At 40.3% G+C, this 17,457-nt stretch overlaps 1 protein-coding gene across 1 annotated transcript in view; it reads right to left on the bottom strand.

The window, feature by feature from the left end:
* Positions 1-1,838: 1,838 nt before the first annotated feature.
* AGAP2 (ArfGAP with GTPase domain, ankyrin repeat and PH domain 2) overlaps positions 1,839-17,457 on the bottom strand; it is a 394,548-nt gene continuing 378,929 nt past the window's right edge. Inside the window, exons 15-17 of the mRNA XM_029594907.1 lie at positions 15,452-15,674; positions 14,773-15,028; positions 1,839-4,932 (exon numbers count right to left, since the gene is read on the bottom strand). Of these exons, the coding sequence (XP_029450767.1) occupies positions 4,726-4,932; positions 14,773-15,028; positions 15,452-15,674 (686 nt within the window). The 3' untranslated portion in view covers positions 1,839-4,725. The remainder of the gene's footprint in view (positions 4,933-14,772; positions 15,029-15,451; positions 15,675-17,457) is intronic.

The raw sequence follows: 17,457 nt of genomic DNA, 5'->3' as shown, positions 1-17,457 counted from the left end.
GTCTCTCTCACTTTGACGCATGAATCAAATCTTTGAATTTTTGCAGGGACTCAAATGGTTGGAGCAGGATTTGACCTGATTCACGGGCTTGTCCTTGGTCCAAGATGTCAAATCATTTGAGATCACTTCAACAAGAACTGGTCAATAGTGTGACCTTAATCAGCACCTTGGACTTTCTCCTTTGGTATGATTCAATTAATCTCAAAACCTAGCAGGTTAGCAAAGCCTCTCTGGCCTACAGTGCTTTTGGTGACATCTTGGTGCACAAACTGCACAAAGAAATCTCATGAGCTACATACCCCCAGACACTTTTAACACTCAATATGATGATCCATGAGTTATACATTCTGATGGTAATTTTCAAGCAGGGATGCATGCGCACATATTCGTGCAAACATCAGCCCATGTCCAGATATGCGGCCAGTGTATGACATATGCGTGCATACGAATGTTATAAAATAGCCTGGCCGCAGGCATATGTGCGCTAAATTTTAAGTGGGTACGTGCATGTGCATGCAAATCCTGCTTCTACCGCTTAAATCGGGGAATTTTTAAAGGGATGCATGCCGAAGCTATTCCCAGTTTTACCAGTTTGTCCCCAGTTTGCCCAGTTGAGAGCTAGGTTCTCCAACCTCCCCCACTAGTTTGATAGCCTTAACTCCCCCCCAGTTAGCCCGATCCTTAAAACCCCATAGATCTGCCTAGTTTTCTTTAAATTTTAACTTACACGGCATCCATAGCAGAAGTAAAAATACAAGGCAGGGGGCCTCAGCGCATTCTGGGTTGCATCAGTATTTATGCTCACATCTTTGTGTCATTCCCCGCCCATGCCCCATTTTGAAAACTTTCAAGATGTGCACGCTGCAGGAGATACACGCGTATCTCGGCAGCTTTTAAAATCCTCTCAGCGTGTGCGAGCTCAACTTCTTCACAAATTCCCTAATTAACGTGTGCATTGGTCTTTTAAAATTCACCTCTCTGTGAGCAACTCTTGAAGCTGCTGGTTTGCTTCTCACATAAGGGTGAAGAAAACTGCCAACGCAAAATCAAAAGAGGAAGAAATCTTCACAGGAAAGACAGATCAAAGAAAAACCTTTCTGGCTGGGCTGCTGACACTGAACATGCAATTGCTGCTTTGTAGGAACAGTGAACAATGGCATCAGAGAAAAGTTTACCTATAGTTAAGGCCAAAAGCTCTAACTAGTGAGCTACTGGGAAGAAGGGAAGCTTAGCTGCAAAAACAGTTAACATCAGAATTACCTCCTGAGGCAAAAAATAGCTGTAAAGTAGTTTGGGCAACATCTTCTTCTGAGAAATGAATATGAAAAAACTGAGCTGCTGAAGGTCCGGTGGCATGTGGGAAACCTCTGCATATGCCTAGAAAGCTTTCTTAGAAAAGATTTACTTGGATTTCAGCAAGTTTTCAATACGGTACTGCATAGGAGATTAGTGAACAAAATGAGAAGCTTGGAGTGAGCGCCAACGTAGTAGCATGGATTGCAAACTGGTTGACTGATAGGAGATAGCGTGTAATGGTAAATGGAACCTACTCTGAAGACAGAACCATGTTAAGTGGGGTGCCTCTGGGATCGGTTTTGCTACCAGTTTTGTTCGATATCTTTGTGAGCGACATTGCAGAAGGGATAGAAGGTAAAGTTTGTGTATTTGCAGATGATACTAAGATCTGCAGCATTTGAACCTTTTCCATTGGAAACGAAACAGTAGAACCAGGGGGTCACGAAATGAAATCCAGTGGTGAAGACTCAGAACCAACATAAGGAAATATTTTTTCACGGAGAGGGGTGGTGGATGCCTGGAATGCCCTTCCAGAAGAGGTGGTGAGGACAAAACCAGAAAACAAAGTCAAAAGGGCATAGGATAAACACTGTGGATCCCTAAAGGCTTGAGGAAGAAACGGATGGATGGGGCTATCCTGCACGGAGCAGCAGTTAGCACCCTTAACCAAAAACCATGGGGGATTACTAGCCTTAACAAATTAGCCTTGATGATTTTGACACCAATCCTACATAAAAAAAAAAAATTATCTTTTTGTGTATGTATAAAAATGCCCTCAAAAATACAAAAAAGATAACTGTCAATCCAAAAAATTTTTTTTAGTCAATACTTGTGTGAGAGTGCAAGTATTTTTAGTCAATACTTGCGTGAGTGCAAATATTTTCCCCAGTGGGATATCGCAAGTATTGACTAAAAGTTTTTATGGATTGCGGGTAATCTTTTTTGTATTTTTGAAGGTGTTATTATACATACACAAAACCAAAAACTTTTTGTGCTTAAATAAAACAAAATATTGACTGTTTGAACTAATGGATGGTTGGTTGGGTGTTTTATGATTATGAATACGTGCCACAGGTTACCTGGATGGAACCATCTGTTGGCTAAGTATGAAACCCCACCTTCCATCTTTAACATTTTTTTTTTTGTTTAATACAGTTAATATATATAAATGATATAAAATAATATTAGTGGGAATGTTAGTAGGGTTATTTTGATATAACTGCAACATCGCTCTTCGCTTTGACAACGGGGTGGGGGAAAAAGTGTATTGGATTCTGAAGACAGCCAATACTGGGCCCTGACTTATATGGTCTGGGGTACTGATATGCTGACATTAGGGATACAGCTTCTGCCGCCAAGACCAAAAGCCAAGAATGTTCAAGCAGCATTGTCTGAATTATCAGAGAGGCTGCTCACCATGTACAAATGTTACAGTAATTTTGTTAATTGTTTGACAGGGCTTGTTTTTGCTTGCAAGTATTACTAACCTTAACATATGGCATGGAGGTACTCTTAACAGACACATGGAGGAAACCTGCATGGAGCGGTAGTTGCTGGCATGGGAAGCTTGCTGCGCAGAAGGAATGACCATTTGGTCTTTTTCTGCTGACAATACTATGTTACTAGGTTACAAAGTCATGTAACTCATGGTGATTAGCTCTGTTGCATCTGCTTGTTATCAGAGATATTTTCCTATACCCCAATGCATTTTGGCTCTTTCATAACGGAATGTGTGAAAAAACTGAAATTAATCCCATAAAATTATTTTCCTTGGAGATACCAGAGGCCCTGCCTATATAGCTCTTTTAGCTGAGTGCCTAAGACCAGGCTGAGAAAAGTCTCATGTAATTCTCCTGAAGGTCACATTTCTATTAAATTTCTTTCATGCAAGACTAAGCAATCTACCTAAAAGCTGTCACTGTACCAAGATCAAAGACATCTCCAAATGACTAGCCTAGTAGTTGAACTAGCCAGTGCTAATTTTCTAAATAAAAAATCTATAGGGTCAGATCCAGAAGCAGCCTCCACCTTCACTATTTCACAATAGGGAAAAGGAAGCCAAGTTCAAAATGTTTCCATGTTGGTGGCCTGGCAGAAAATTACCACTGCCTGCATGTAATGGCAATGGACCTCTGTAAGATGGGCCTGTACACTGCAAAACATTCAGCAGATTTCCATACATATATCAAATGGATAGGTGTTTATAAAGCTACATGGATATATAATTCTGATCATCCCAAGCATGCAACAGAGTAAACCAGAACTGGTTCACGTTCTCTCTTTTAACACTGAGCCATATGATCACTTGACAAATGTAATATCTTATTAAAAAAAATGTTTTCCCATTCTCTGCCTATAGAAAAAATATTTAGTGAATAAAGCCCATAGTGCTACATGGAGGTTGGGGAACTCAGTTTGAGGTTTCTAAGAACTATAGAGATGTTTGGAAAGTTTTAGATGTTTTGTAAAAACATTTTGGGTTTGGTGAAATATATTTTAGATTTTCCAACTTCTGAAAACATAATTATTTCTTTCAGAGATGCTATATAGAAAATCAATGGATTTTCCTGCAAAGTAAGAATTTCATTCAGCTATATAACCATCAGCCTACCCCACCTATCATTCCTTACCCCATGCCCTCTATACCCACAATAATAACCATCAATCTGTCCCCTCTCATTATTTTGCTTCACCTCCAGTGAGTCATCCTGTCTCCCCCTGACTGGAACTGACACCAAATGTGCTGAGGGCATCTGTAACCAGTCCCTGATTTTGGAAATGGTTTGCTGGGAGAGCTTTTCCATTGGTTGAGCACATCTCCATTTCTACATCAAATGTTTGGTAATATTTAAAACTAAAATAAAACCAGAAAAACAAAAAAATTTTGTTTGCTTTTGCTAAATATCAATTCTGTTTCAATGGGTGCTAAATTTGCTATAACAAGTACTCTCACCACAGGTTAAACACAGAAGTGTTACTTCTAAACAAGCAAAAATGCATGTCATATACTAAATCCTCCAACAAAATGAAATAAATTAAAAAGGAAACACAGTGCACTAATTTGCTTTTTCACAGATCTCTTGCAATATTTCATTATTAGCTATAACTGAATTTTCGGACATTAGTGATCAACTTTCATATTTTCCAGATAAAATTGACAGAGAAAAAGGGGAACTTTAAAATTATTACAAATGTATTTCCAAATTCACAGCTATTCTTTCGTTTACCCCATACATATAATATCTGTACAGATAATTTTAATATTCTACCAGTGACTTCCAACATTCTCCTTGAAGCTCCTATATGGATCTCCTTTCTTCAAGGTACTGACAGTGAGTTGAGTGGATAAGCTGGTCCAATGGAACTTCACTTCTGGCAGAAATATTCTAGATGGGGCTCAAGGTGGTGTGAGCAGTGTAGATTTCCTGGTTATACCAGGGCAGTCCGTGAGTCAGTCCGTGCTACGCTTGCAGTGCTGCTTTTCCTCCTTAGGCTGGGGGTCACAATGGTCCCAATGCTCTCATTCGGGCACCCATGCTGTAGAAGGATATCCATACACTCCTGATTCTCTGCCTTTTTGGCATAGTACAATGCTGTGTACCCACACGCATCCCGGGCCTTCACATCAATGCCGTACTGCACAAATGCAAAACAATAAATATAAAAAGTTAGCACATTTGTTGTTTTGGCTCCTTCTATGATGGCTAATTAGAACTCTAACTCTAACTTGACAAACTAAAGAGTGGCAAATCACTTGGACCAGATGGTATGCATCCTAGGGTACTGAAGGAACTAAAAAATGAAATTTCTGATCTATTAGTTAAAATTTGTAACCTATCATTAAAATCATCCATTGTACCTGAAGACTGGAGGGCAGCCAATGTAATCCCAATATTTAAAAAAGGCACCAGGGGCGATCCAGGTAACTATAGACCTGTGAGCCTGACTTCAGTGCCAGGAAAAATAGTGGAAACTATTCTTAAGACAAAATCGTAGAGCACATAGAAAGACATGGTTTAATGGAACACAGTCAACATGGATTTACCCAAGGGAAGCCTCCCTAACAAATCTGCTTTATTTTTTTTTGAAGGGGTTAATAAACATGTGGATAAAGGTGAACCGGTAGATGAACTGTATTTGGATTTTCAGAAGGCGTCTGTCAAAGTCCCTCATGAGAGGCTTCTAAGAAAACTAAAAAGTCATGGGATAGGAGGTGATGTCCTTTCGTGGATTACAAACAGGTTAAAAGACAGGAAACAGAGAGTAGGATTAAATGGTCAATTTTCTCAGTGGAAAAGGGTAAACAGTGGAGTGCCTCAGGGATCTGTACTTGGACCGGTGCTTTTCAATATATATATAAATGATCTGGAAAGGAATAAGACGAGTGAGGTTATCAAATTTGCGGATGATACAAAATTATTCAGAGTAGTTAAATCACAGGCAGACTGTGATACATTACAGGAGGACCTTGCAAGACTGGAAGATTGGGCATCCAAATGGCAGATGAAATTTAATGTGGACAAGTGCAAGGTGTTGCATATAGAGAAAAATAACCCTTGCTGTAGTTACACGATGTTAGGTTCCATATTAGGAACTACCACTCAGGAAAAAGATCTAGGCATCATAGTGGATAATACTTTAACATTGTCGGCTCAGTGTGCTGCAGCAGTCAAAAAAGCAAACACTGTTAGGAATTATTAGGAAGGGAATGGTTAATAAAACAGAAAATGTCATAAATCCTCTATATCGCTCCATGGTGAGACCGCACCTTGAATACTGTATACAATTCTGGTCGCCGCATCTCAAAAAAGTTGGCCAATCCAAGTGACAAGTACCTGGCAAGTACCCAAACATTTGATAGATCATAAACTACTATTGCTTATTAATTACCATAATAGCAGTTTATGGATTTATCCTCTAGGAATTTATCCAAACCTTTTTTAAATCCAGCTACACTAACTGCTGTAACCACATCCTCTGGCAATGAATTCCAGAGCTTAACTATACGCTGAGTGAAACAGAATGTTCTTCGATTTCTTTTAAATGAGCTACTTGCTAACTTCATGGAGTGCCCCCTAGTCCTACTATTATCTGAGAACCTTTTTAAAAACTTTTTAAAGTCTGCTTATTTTTAATTCTTTTGTCTTTATGACACATGATTTTATTTTGTTTTATACACGATCTTATTTTGTTATATTTATTAGTTTTAGTATTGCTGTTTCTATGCTTGTTCCTTTGTAAATTGCCTAGCCTTTTTGTGTTAGGCGAACCATAAATTTAATAAATGTAAATGTATAACCAATTTACATTAACTTGTTCAAGTCCTTTCATGATTTTGTAGACTTCTTTCATATCCCCCCTCAGTCATCTCTTCTCCAAGCTGAACAGCCCTAACCTCTATAGCCTTTCCTCATAGGGCAGCCATTCCATGCCTCTTATCATTTTTGTTGCCCTTCTCTGCACTTTCTCCAGTGCAGCTATATCCTTTTTGAGAAGCGGGGTGACCAGAATTGCACACAGTATTCAAGGTGTGGCCTCACCATGGAGCAATACTGAGGCATTATGACATCCTCTGTTTTATTTTCCATTGTCTTCCTAATAATTCCTAACATTCTGTTTGCTTTTTTGATCACCACAGAACATTGGGCCGACAGTTTCAATGTGTTTTCCACTATGACACCTAGATCTCTTTCCTGGGTGGCAACTCCTAAGATAGAACCTAACATTGTGTAACTACAGCAAGGGTTTTTTTCCCTATATGCATCACTTTGCACTTGTCCATGTTAAATTTCATCTGCCATTGGGACGCTCAATCTTCCAGTTTCACAAGGTCCTCCTGCACTTCATCACAATCCATTTGAGATTTAACTACTCAGCATAATTTTGTGTCATCCTCAAATTTGATCACCTTACTCATCGTACCCCTTTCCAGATCATTTATAAATATATTAAAAGCACCGGTCTAAGTAGAGATCCCCTGAGGCACTCCACTGTTTACCATATGAGTGTGTGCCAGCATGCTTGGATATACAGCTGATATATGGGGAAAAATAGAAAACTTGCTTACCTGTAACAAGTGTTCTCTTCAGACAGCAGAACATATCAGCCACACAAGCGAGTGACGTCATCCTTTATATTGATCTTTCTCAAAGTTCAGAATATCAGAGAAGGTTCTCTGAACATGTGTGGGTTTTCCATGTAGCCACCACCATAACACAAGTCTCCTCAGTCTTTGTAGCAAGCTAATCTTTAAGGGGAAGGTGGGCGGGATTGTGTGACTGATTTGTCTTGTTGTCTACAGAGAGTACCCATTACAGGTAAGCAACTTTGCTTTTTCTGTGGACAAATAGGATAATAATCAGCCACATAAGTGGTAACACCTAGGCATAAGTTGCATGAAAATTCTGTTATGATCTTATATCAGTAGTGGAAAAACATTCCACCCGTATGATGAAGACAGAGTTGAAGGAATTAATTAAACTTTTGAGAACTGCTTGACCAAAACTGCTATTTTGTTATCTAGACAAGTAATAAGTAGTGATGAAGATATGGCCAGAAGACAAGATGGCAGCCTTGCAACTTTCTTCTATGGAAGCAGAGCAAAGATAGGCTAAAGAAGCTGCAGTTGAGCTGACTTGATGAGCTTTTACTTAATTTTGATGCTGTTGTCCCAAATGAGTAATAGCATCAGAAATCCAAGAGGAAAGAGTTATTTTTGTAAATGAGATCCTTGTTTGACTGGATTGAAAGAGATCAACCACTGTGAGGACTTCCTGTAGCTCCTTGTTTTCTCCCAATAGAACAATAAAATTCTTTTGCAATCCAGCGTATGAACAGCCTGTTTGCCGTTATTGGCATGTGGTCTCTGGAAAAATGCTGGCAGTACTACAAAATTAATTTCAGTGAAAATGAGATGCCACTTTTGGTAGAAATTTTGTGCGTGTTTTCAAAACTGCCCTACAGAGAAATGAAAGAAGTACTTTCAACTTCTCTCAAAAACAAAACTTTCCAAGAAAGGAATCTGAGATCTAATTTTGCTAAAGGCTTGAAAGGAGATTTCATAAACTAAGCAAGAATGATATTTAGATCCCAAGGAGTTGCTCAATCTTTAATTTAGGATTTTAACTGTTAGGGCTTTCATGAATCCGGCAACTGTAGGTTGCTGGGAGAAAGGAATTTACTCCTGAATTTTCAAGGTATGCTCCTATAGTGCTAAGATGCATGCAGACTGAGTTAGTTTTCAAATCTGAGTCCAGACTGAGTTAGTTTTCAAATCTGAGTCAGTCAGAATTGAGAGATATTGAAGTAAGAGGCGAACAGTGCATTTAAAATGGTCCTAATTGACTCTTGAACCCCAGAGAGAAAATATTTTCCATTTAAAGTTGTAAGATCTTCTAATAGAGCATTGTCTTGGTGTTACAATAACTTTAGTCACTTCAGTGGGCAATTACATAGAAGAGATTTGGGGACTTTCAACATCCATGCAGTCAGAGTCAAAGACTGAAGGCTGGGATGGAGATTTCTGATGCCCTGATTGATCAGGGATAGGAATGTTCTTAATTTTATTGGCTGTTGAAAAGCTAGTGTTGAAGCCACAGAAACCAAATTTGCCGTGGCCAAAAAGGGGCTATGAAAATCATCAGATCATACTCTCCTCTTAACGTTTGAATTGTTTTGGCTATAAGTGAATGTGAAGGCTGGTTGGGGGGGGGGGGGGGGGGGGCAGGAGAGGTGGGGAACACATAAAGAAGGCCTTGATTCTATGGGATTGAAAAAGTATCTGTTGCTAGACTGTCCTTTGCTAATCTTTTGGAGCAGTAAGTAGGAACTTTGTTGTTGAATGACCCCACAAAGAGATCTGCGGAGTGCACAAAAGTTGAAACACTTCCTATGCTACCTAATGGTCCAATGATCATTCGTGTCACTACAGCTGGCAAATCAGCTTGTCTGCTATCTGGCTTTGGCTTCCAGGGAAACAGATAGTTATCAGGTACATTTTTGGGGAAATTGCTCATTTCCATATTTGGCATGCCTCTTGACAGAGATTGAAAGAGCCTTTTCCTCCTTGTTAGTTGGTATAGAACAATGCTGCTTGGTTGTCTGGTTGGATCAACACTACTTTCCCCTTTAGCTAAGGACTGAATATTTTTAAAGCACTGAGATTGCTCTCAACTCTAGGTAATTTATGTGGAGTAATCTTTCTTGTAGAGACTAAGTTTCTTGAGTACATCCTTGACTGAAGGCATCTGTGGTTATTATAATTTGAAAGTGAGGATGGTGAAAAGACTGACCTTTCAGGTTATTTGAAGGTTCTGGATATCATGCCAGAGACTGGATGACAATGTTGGTTTTATTCACCATGTGGCAGGGTCAGACCATTCGCACAACAGAGCAGTGCACTCTCCCCTAGCCACAGATGGGTGGTTAGGGCCCAATGACCCTTATTGCCCAGGAGCCCAGATCACTGTTAGCCTACCCCTGCCATATGGTAAAGTAATTGTAGCTGTTGGTTCCTTTGATACCCAATATGCCACTCTGTCTCATGGTGAGATGTGAAAACGGGATAACATGATGCCCTGCCTTGTGTCCCAACATTTTCATGAAGAAGCGGGAAGAAACTTATATCTAATGTGAAAAGGTTAGAACTATCTTGGTCAGTTATCTGCCCTCTGCTGAGGGAGAAATGCCTTCCCTTGTATGGCATCAAGGCAGCTAAGATGTAATGTTAAAAAATGCAGAGTTATGCATTTAGGATGCAGAAACCCATCGGGAGTAAAATTCTTCTAAGCACAATAGAAGAGCAGGATCCGGGGATGATTGTATCTGAAGATCTTAAGGTGGCCAAACAGGTAGATAAAGCAATAATAAAAGCCAGAATGATGCTTGACTATGTAGGGAGAGGAATGGTCAGCAGACAATGGAAGCTTATATTGCCCTTGTATAGATCCCTGATGAAACCTCATTTGAAATGCTGTGTAACATTCTGGAGACCATACCTTCAAAAGGAAATAAACCGGTTGGAGTCAGTCCAGAGGGTGGCTACTAAAATGGTGAGTGGTACTCACTCTAAAGCACATGGAGACAGATTAAAAGATCTAAACATGTATACACTAGAGGAAAGGTAAGATAGGGGATATATGATAGAGATATAGATATACATTATCTCAAAGGTTTCCATGCACAGGAACCTTTTTCAATGGAAAGGAGGCTTTAGAATGAGGGGTAATGAACAGGAAATATTTCTTTATAGAAAGAGTATTGGATACATTGAACAGCCTCCCAGTGGAGGTGATAGAGACAAAAATACTATCTGAATTCAAGAAAGCATAGGATAAACCCAGGGGTTTCTGGTGGAGTGATGGGAATTGTAAAGCTAAATTAATTAGGTGGATGTGCAGATTAGATAGGTAAAACTTTGTTTCTGTTGTCATGGTTCTATGTTTTTATGATTTGTTTTCATTGTGCTACTTATTAGCTTCATGGAGTGTCTCCTAGTCCTAGTACTATTTGAAAGGATAAATAACCATTCTCCATTCACTCATTTCATCCCACTCAAGATTGTATAATACTCTATTATTTCTCCTCCAGGCTGAAAATCACTAACCCGTTTAGCCTTTCCTCATAGGTGAGCCATTCCATTTCCATTGTCATTTAGTTGCCCTTCCCTGTACCTTTTCTAGGTATACCATTTCTGTTTTGAGATGGGGCTACCAAAGCTGCACACAATATTCATGGTGCAGTTGCACCATGGAGCGGTACAGAGGCATTATGATTTACTCTCTTTCATTTACTCTCTTTCATTTTCCTTTCTCTTCCTCTAAGCCAAGTTCTTATCACCTTGTTATATGTAACTGCCTTTTCAGCACCATTGTTATTGTTATGTTTACTTTGCACCCCTGTTTTATGTGAACCAGCATGATGTGACTGCTGTCTCGAATGCCGGTATATAAAAAAATCTAAATAAATAAATAAATAAATAAATAAATAAATAAATTTTCCCTTCCTTTCCTAATAATACCTATTATTCTATTTGCTTTTTAAACTACTGATGTATATTGAGCTGAGGATTTCAATGTATTGTCCACAATGATTCTAAGATCCTTTTTCTGGATGGTGAAGCATAATATGGAACCCAGCATCGTGGCGAAGATCAGGCCCAGGGCAGCAGCTGGCTGCAAGTAGAGTCCATCCCGTTCATGGCGAAGATCAGGCCTGGGGCCTGTGTAAGGGGGTGTGTGTGTGTTTATGCGAGAGAAAGAGAGAGAGAGAGAGAGAGAGAGAGAGAGGGAGCCTGTGTGAGGGTGTATAAGAGAGATACAGAGGGAGCCTGTGTGAGAGGGTGTGTGTGTGTTTATGAGAGGGACAGAGGAAGTCTCTGTGAGGACCTGAATGAGAAAGGGGTCAAACTGTGGGAGTGGAGGGCTGGGGGGTGGAAATAGAATGGAAGGAGTTGAGCATGGAAGGGGAAGGGAGAGATGGTGGAGAGCAGAGGAGTTGGGGCCTAAAAGGGCAGAGTGAAAGAGGTCTGCCCTTTTAGGCCCCAACTGCTACCTGGCCAGGGGAGTAGGTAGAGAGGTAGAAGGGACACTCTTACAGTGTACATCTAGGGGAATTCTGCTCAAAATATTTAAAACTCTTTGAGTAATAACTTTTCTGTATTACATTAATTACTTAAAGACTGTGATGTATATTGTGTTATTTTTACTAATATATGCAGAATTTTAACTTCTTGTGCACAGAATTTTAAATTTTTTGCAGAGAATTTCCCAGGAGTAAAATATATTAAAAAGCACCAATCCTAGTAGAAATCCTTAGGGCATTTACTTTTCTCCACCAGGGGACAAATAAATAAAGTAATATTGATAATAACAAATGACCATTCAGTCCTGCTCTCTGTTTCCTATCCTTTAGCCAGTTACCAATCCACTGTAGGATATTGTCTCCTATCCCATGACTTTTTAATTTCCTAATGAGTGTCTCATGAGGGACTTTGTCAAATGCCTTCTGAAAATCCAGATAAACCATATCAACCAACTTACTGTTGTCCACTTATTTGTTAATCCCTTCAAAGAAATCTAACACTACAGTAACCTACTTTAAATTTATTGTAATCCACTTTGAGGCCATTCATGGTAAAAAGCAAATGCCAATAAATAAATAATAGATTTGAAAGGCATGACTTTCCTCTGCTAAATCCACATTGGCTCTGCCTCGCTAGTCTTTGACTAGCCAGATGGTATCAGTTATTTTGTTGTTCAGAATTGCTTCTACCATTTTGCCTGGCACCAATGTGATGCTAACTGGTCTGCAGCTTCCTGCATCACCCCTGGAGTCCTTGTTAAAATTGTGTGCTACACTGGCCATACTACAATCCTCAGATACTACAGCCGATTTGAATGAGAAGTTAGCGATTACTAGTAATAAGTCTGCAATTTTATTTTTGAGTTCTTTCAGTACTCTGGGGTGTATGCCATCTGGTCCTGATGATTTGTTATTCATTAGTTTGTCTTTCTGCTCTATTACATCTTCCTGGTTCACTGTGATTTAATTCACTTTCTCTAAATCACCCTCACAGAATGATTCCAATGTAGGTATTTTCCCAATACCCTCCTGAGTAAAGACCAAAGCAAAAAATTCATTTACTTTTTCTGCTATGGTATGGTTTTCCTTGAGCACCCCTTTCTTTTCTTAGTCATCTAGTGGTCCAACCTATTCTCTTACAGGATTCTTACCTCAAATATATTTGAAAACATTTTTGTTTTAAGTGTTTGCCTCTCTGGCAAGTTTCTTTTCAAATTCTGAGGAAACTGAGGTGGTAGCAACAGCAGCAATACAGGAACACCCATGCATGCTCAAAAAAAGCTTGGGATTTCTGAGCCCTGAAAGAGCTTTCTCCATCTCAGCACCATCTGATGTGGCTGATTATTTCCCTGCTCATCCATGGAGAAAACCAATAAGGTAGCTTTAACAATGTTTGATAACATCACAATACAATACCATTCAACTTCTTAAGTCACTAATGAAGAATGTTTTTGTGAGTTTGAAGTCATAAGGGCTGATGCAATGCAGTGCGCTCAGCCTAGGGCACAGATGGACACACTAGAATAACTCCCGATGGGATTAGCGTGTCCAAAACATGTCATAGCTAATAGTGCTTATCACATGTAAATGTCATGTTGATAAGGCTATTAGCTAGTTCTCCTGATGTAAAAAATCACAGTGCACCTGATGCACATGTTTTAACCCTCAAAAATTAACGCCAGCCCTGGTACTAGCATTAAGTCTTGAGGTGCCCCAAGCCATCAGCAGAAAAGTGGAAAATACTGTTTTTCTGTGGGTCCTCCGACTTAATATCATCACAATACTAAGTTGGAGGAACCACAGAAAGCAGCAACATGAAAAAAAAAACTTTGATGGCGGTCAGGTTAGGAAAACGGATGCTCGATTTACTAGCGTCCATTTTCCTAAGCCATGGCTGTGTGCGGATTTGGAAAACGGACGCTAGTTAACTGAGTGTCCATTTTCCCCAACCCGTTGCTATGCGCAAAGCCACGTCTCCTGGGCGCCAATGCCAAGGATGTGCTAGGGATGCACAATTTCCCCTAGCATGTCCTTTTTAAACTCGGCTGTTCACTGCATATCGCATTGCGTGCCTAGGAGAGGTGGAATGGGTGCGCATTAGGAAAATGGGTGCCTAGTTTGGAGGCATGTTTTTAGCACGTCTATACTGCAATGGCCTGACAGTGTAGAAATTATAGCATTTAGCAAAGGCGATACCACTCTAGTCTAAGAAAGGGAAGAATGTGATACAGAGGGGAACGGTCTTCCTAGAAGGGTGTTTTTGTTCAAAATGATTTTCTCCTAGGAAGAATGCACTACTACCAGAAGGTGAAGCATTTTCTGACTAGCTTTGGCAATTTTGCTCTCAGACCCATTGTGTCCCCTGCTCTACTCTTAGAGTTACCAATCCATTTTTTTCAGCCTTTGTTTTATCTCCATTGAATGCACTAACTCATAGTTCTGATTCCCTTAGAAAATCAGGATTACTAGTCCCTGCACATGATCAGCCAATTCTGAAAAAACTGGAGTCAGATGGCAAACACTGCAGCATCACTAAATAGTTGATTTCTGTGACGCAAAGAAAGGAGGCTTCCCTGAGAAAATGTATGATACTGGGCTGACTAGTTGGTTTCATTTTGGAGTATCAGGAAGATTCTATCCTTGTTTTATCAGAGAGCATATATACCTTGTCACTCTTATTTCCCTAATAAAAACAGAACTAGAAGTCTATGCATGCCATAGGATAGAACCAGGACTGGATCTGTCTGTCTTGTCAAACCAGAGCTAGCCAGTAGTGCTATATGATACTGATCACAGTGTCATATCACTGCACCTGTTAGCTCTGATTACAAAACAAGGAAATTCCACAGTGAGCTACTGGAAGGCACATTGGCAAACTGCATCTCCATGGCGTACCCAAACAAGAAGTTGCGTGATCACCACATGGGGTAGTCCACAGGCCACATGCAATGCCGTGCGCTTGTCCTTGTCCCCGGTGCTTGTATTGATTTGTTCTTTTGTGCTATGCGCTAGTAGTGCTAGGACAAAGGTGAGATCCTTCTCTGACACAGCCTTAAACAGCTGTTTGCCCAATGGGATTTCCGGGTTCTTGAGGGGAGCTAGAAACAGCTTTTGTTCATACTTAGCTCGGATCCAGGATTCCCTCTCCTCCCTACAAATAAAAAAAAAATAATGAATCAGATAGGCCAAGATTTTATCAAAGTTATTTATATTCTGTATTTTACCTATTTACCCATATTGGTCACAGAAAAAAATTGTATTTTTTGTAAGCTGTGATATCCTTTATTGGATCTGCATAAGAATTACTTTTGCGATCATATCTGAATAAGGGCCTTATAGGGTCTCAAAAGCCCGTTTACGACAACATTTTCCTTAGATAATTCTTGTTACTGACTGAAAAAAAATAACAATACAAAGAAATATACCAATAATGCCATCATCTATGCTACCATTTGGTGCTTACAATGAAGTTAACAATTTGCCTTTAAATCTCTTAGAAATGATACTCAGCCATTGTGAAACAACCTAATAAAGAGTTGACACAGGAAAGAAGGGTAACAAGCTCATCTCTTACCTGGAGGAATCACTGGTGGGCTTTGTGCGGCCCTGGGGGTTTCTTTCCCAGATGCTGTTGGCCATTTCATTGCCAATGGAGGTCAAAACGAGGGTGAGCTCCAGAGGCCAATCATCTAAGTCAAGTGAACGCACTCGGGACAGATGAGTGCCCAGATTTCGATGGATTCCTGAGCATTCGATGCAGATCAGTGCTCCCAGGTTCAAACTAGCCCAAGTTGGGTCTGGTGGCAAGGAACAGTAGGAGACAGAAAGACAAAGACAAACAGAGAGTGAGGGAAAGGCAGGGAATCAAGACAAAAAGAAAAAAGCAGATAAAAACAAAGAAAGTTAGTGAAAGACAGCGAGAAATAGAGAAAAAGAAAAAGATACAGAGATGAAAGATAGTAAGAAAAAGACAGAAAGATTGAAAAAGATAGTGACAGAGAGATTGAAACATAAAGAGTTATACAGACAAAAAGTAAGACAAAAATGGGAGAAAGAAACAAGTAAGAGAAAGAAAAGCGTTATTTTATTTCTCTCTCAACAGGCTGTAAGCATAAACATTGTCTTGGTTTTCCCATCTTCCAGAAACTGCAAGTGTTTAACCATTGGGCCCTATTTACTAAGCATTTTTCCCATAGACACAGAATGGGAGAAAACCTTTAGTAAATGACTCCCATTATTTACAAACTCACAGCTTAGAAAATGATAGCAGATCAAATACTAAAGCAACTCACAAAATGTAGGTAAAATAAAGAAAGAAACTATATGGAAACTATAAGAAACTATATGGAAACCTACATTCATCAAAAAAGGAGAGATGACAAAGCCAACTTGCACAGAACAGTATTACAATTAAGTCAAGTTTCTGGAGGAAAAGTCCATACAACATTAGACTAAAGAAAACTATTGCTATCCACAGGAGTAACAAGAAACAGGGCTACTTTTTGGGATGCTGGGTTGTTGTGATCTGGATTGACCACTATTGGAGACAGGATGCTGGGCTTGATGGACCTTGGTCTGACCCAGTATGGCATTTTAACATTCCCAAGAAGAGGAAGTAATGTCAACCTACATGAAACAGCATGAAGGCTTTGATACATCCTAAAAGATGATCAGTTTCCTGCAGCCTGACTTGTCTACACTCCCAGGTTAGAAAAAAGAGCAAAATCCTAAAGTGAAGCCTGTATTGCTGACAATTGGGAGATACCCAAATGCAGTAGGAAGGTATTGTGAGCATAGATGTACGCTTGAGAGTGTGAGCCCCTGTGCTGCGATGCGACCTGCACAACCTGGGGGATGGCCATGGTCCATGCTGCTGGCAAGAAAATGCATCTGGGCATGGGCTGACTGGAACAGGAATACTCTTGACTTGGAACATGGCTTGAACTTCTCACTGAACCTGCAGGCACAAGAAGTGAGACGCAGCAACACAATGCTGGTCTCTGGGGTAGCCCTATAGCCACTCGAAAATCCTTTTGGACTTGCCACCTGGGAATGGCTTGTGTATAGGGACAGATGGAGGCAGAGGGTTGTTATTTGTACGGTTTTGGGTGGACCCTTGGACACTGTGGCTACTGACCCCGCCCACAGGGGGAAGTCCCGTGAGGGGCCACAGGTCAGGCTCAGCTTTAGGACACACAACACAGAATCATCTTTTATTAAACAGAGTTGAGAAGCCCCCAGAGGTGGCAGTAGTGAGTAGAGATGAAGCCCGGCTGGGCTTGTAGTCCCTCAGGGCTCTGGAACAGCGATCCCTCAATGGCTGTGCTGTAGTGAAGAGAAACTGAGATAGTGAGTACAATGACGTATATGCAGGGTTCTGGAATAGAGCCTCGTTGGTTGAGTACTCACACAGCGGTATCTCTCGGTAGGAAACACAGGAGCTGGAGAAGAGGCAGGCCCTCGAGGAGTGAGTACCTGGTTCCAGGGAACAGCTCTGAGAGAGGTAGATGGTAACTCACTGATGGTGTAGGCAGCGGTATCTTCCAGGCAGAAGTAGGGTTCAGGCAGCGAGTCCGAGAA

This window comes from Rhinatrema bivittatum, chromosome 3, assembly GCF_901001135.1.
Source record: "Rhinatrema bivittatum chromosome 3, aRhiBiv1.1, whole genome shotgun sequence".
Classification (NCBI taxonomy): Eukaryota; Metazoa; Chordata; class Amphibia; order Gymnophiona; family Rhinatrematidae; genus Rhinatrema; species Rhinatrema bivittatum.
Note: the sequence above shows the minus strand (reverse complement) of the source record. Positions and strands in the feature narration are given on the sequence as shown.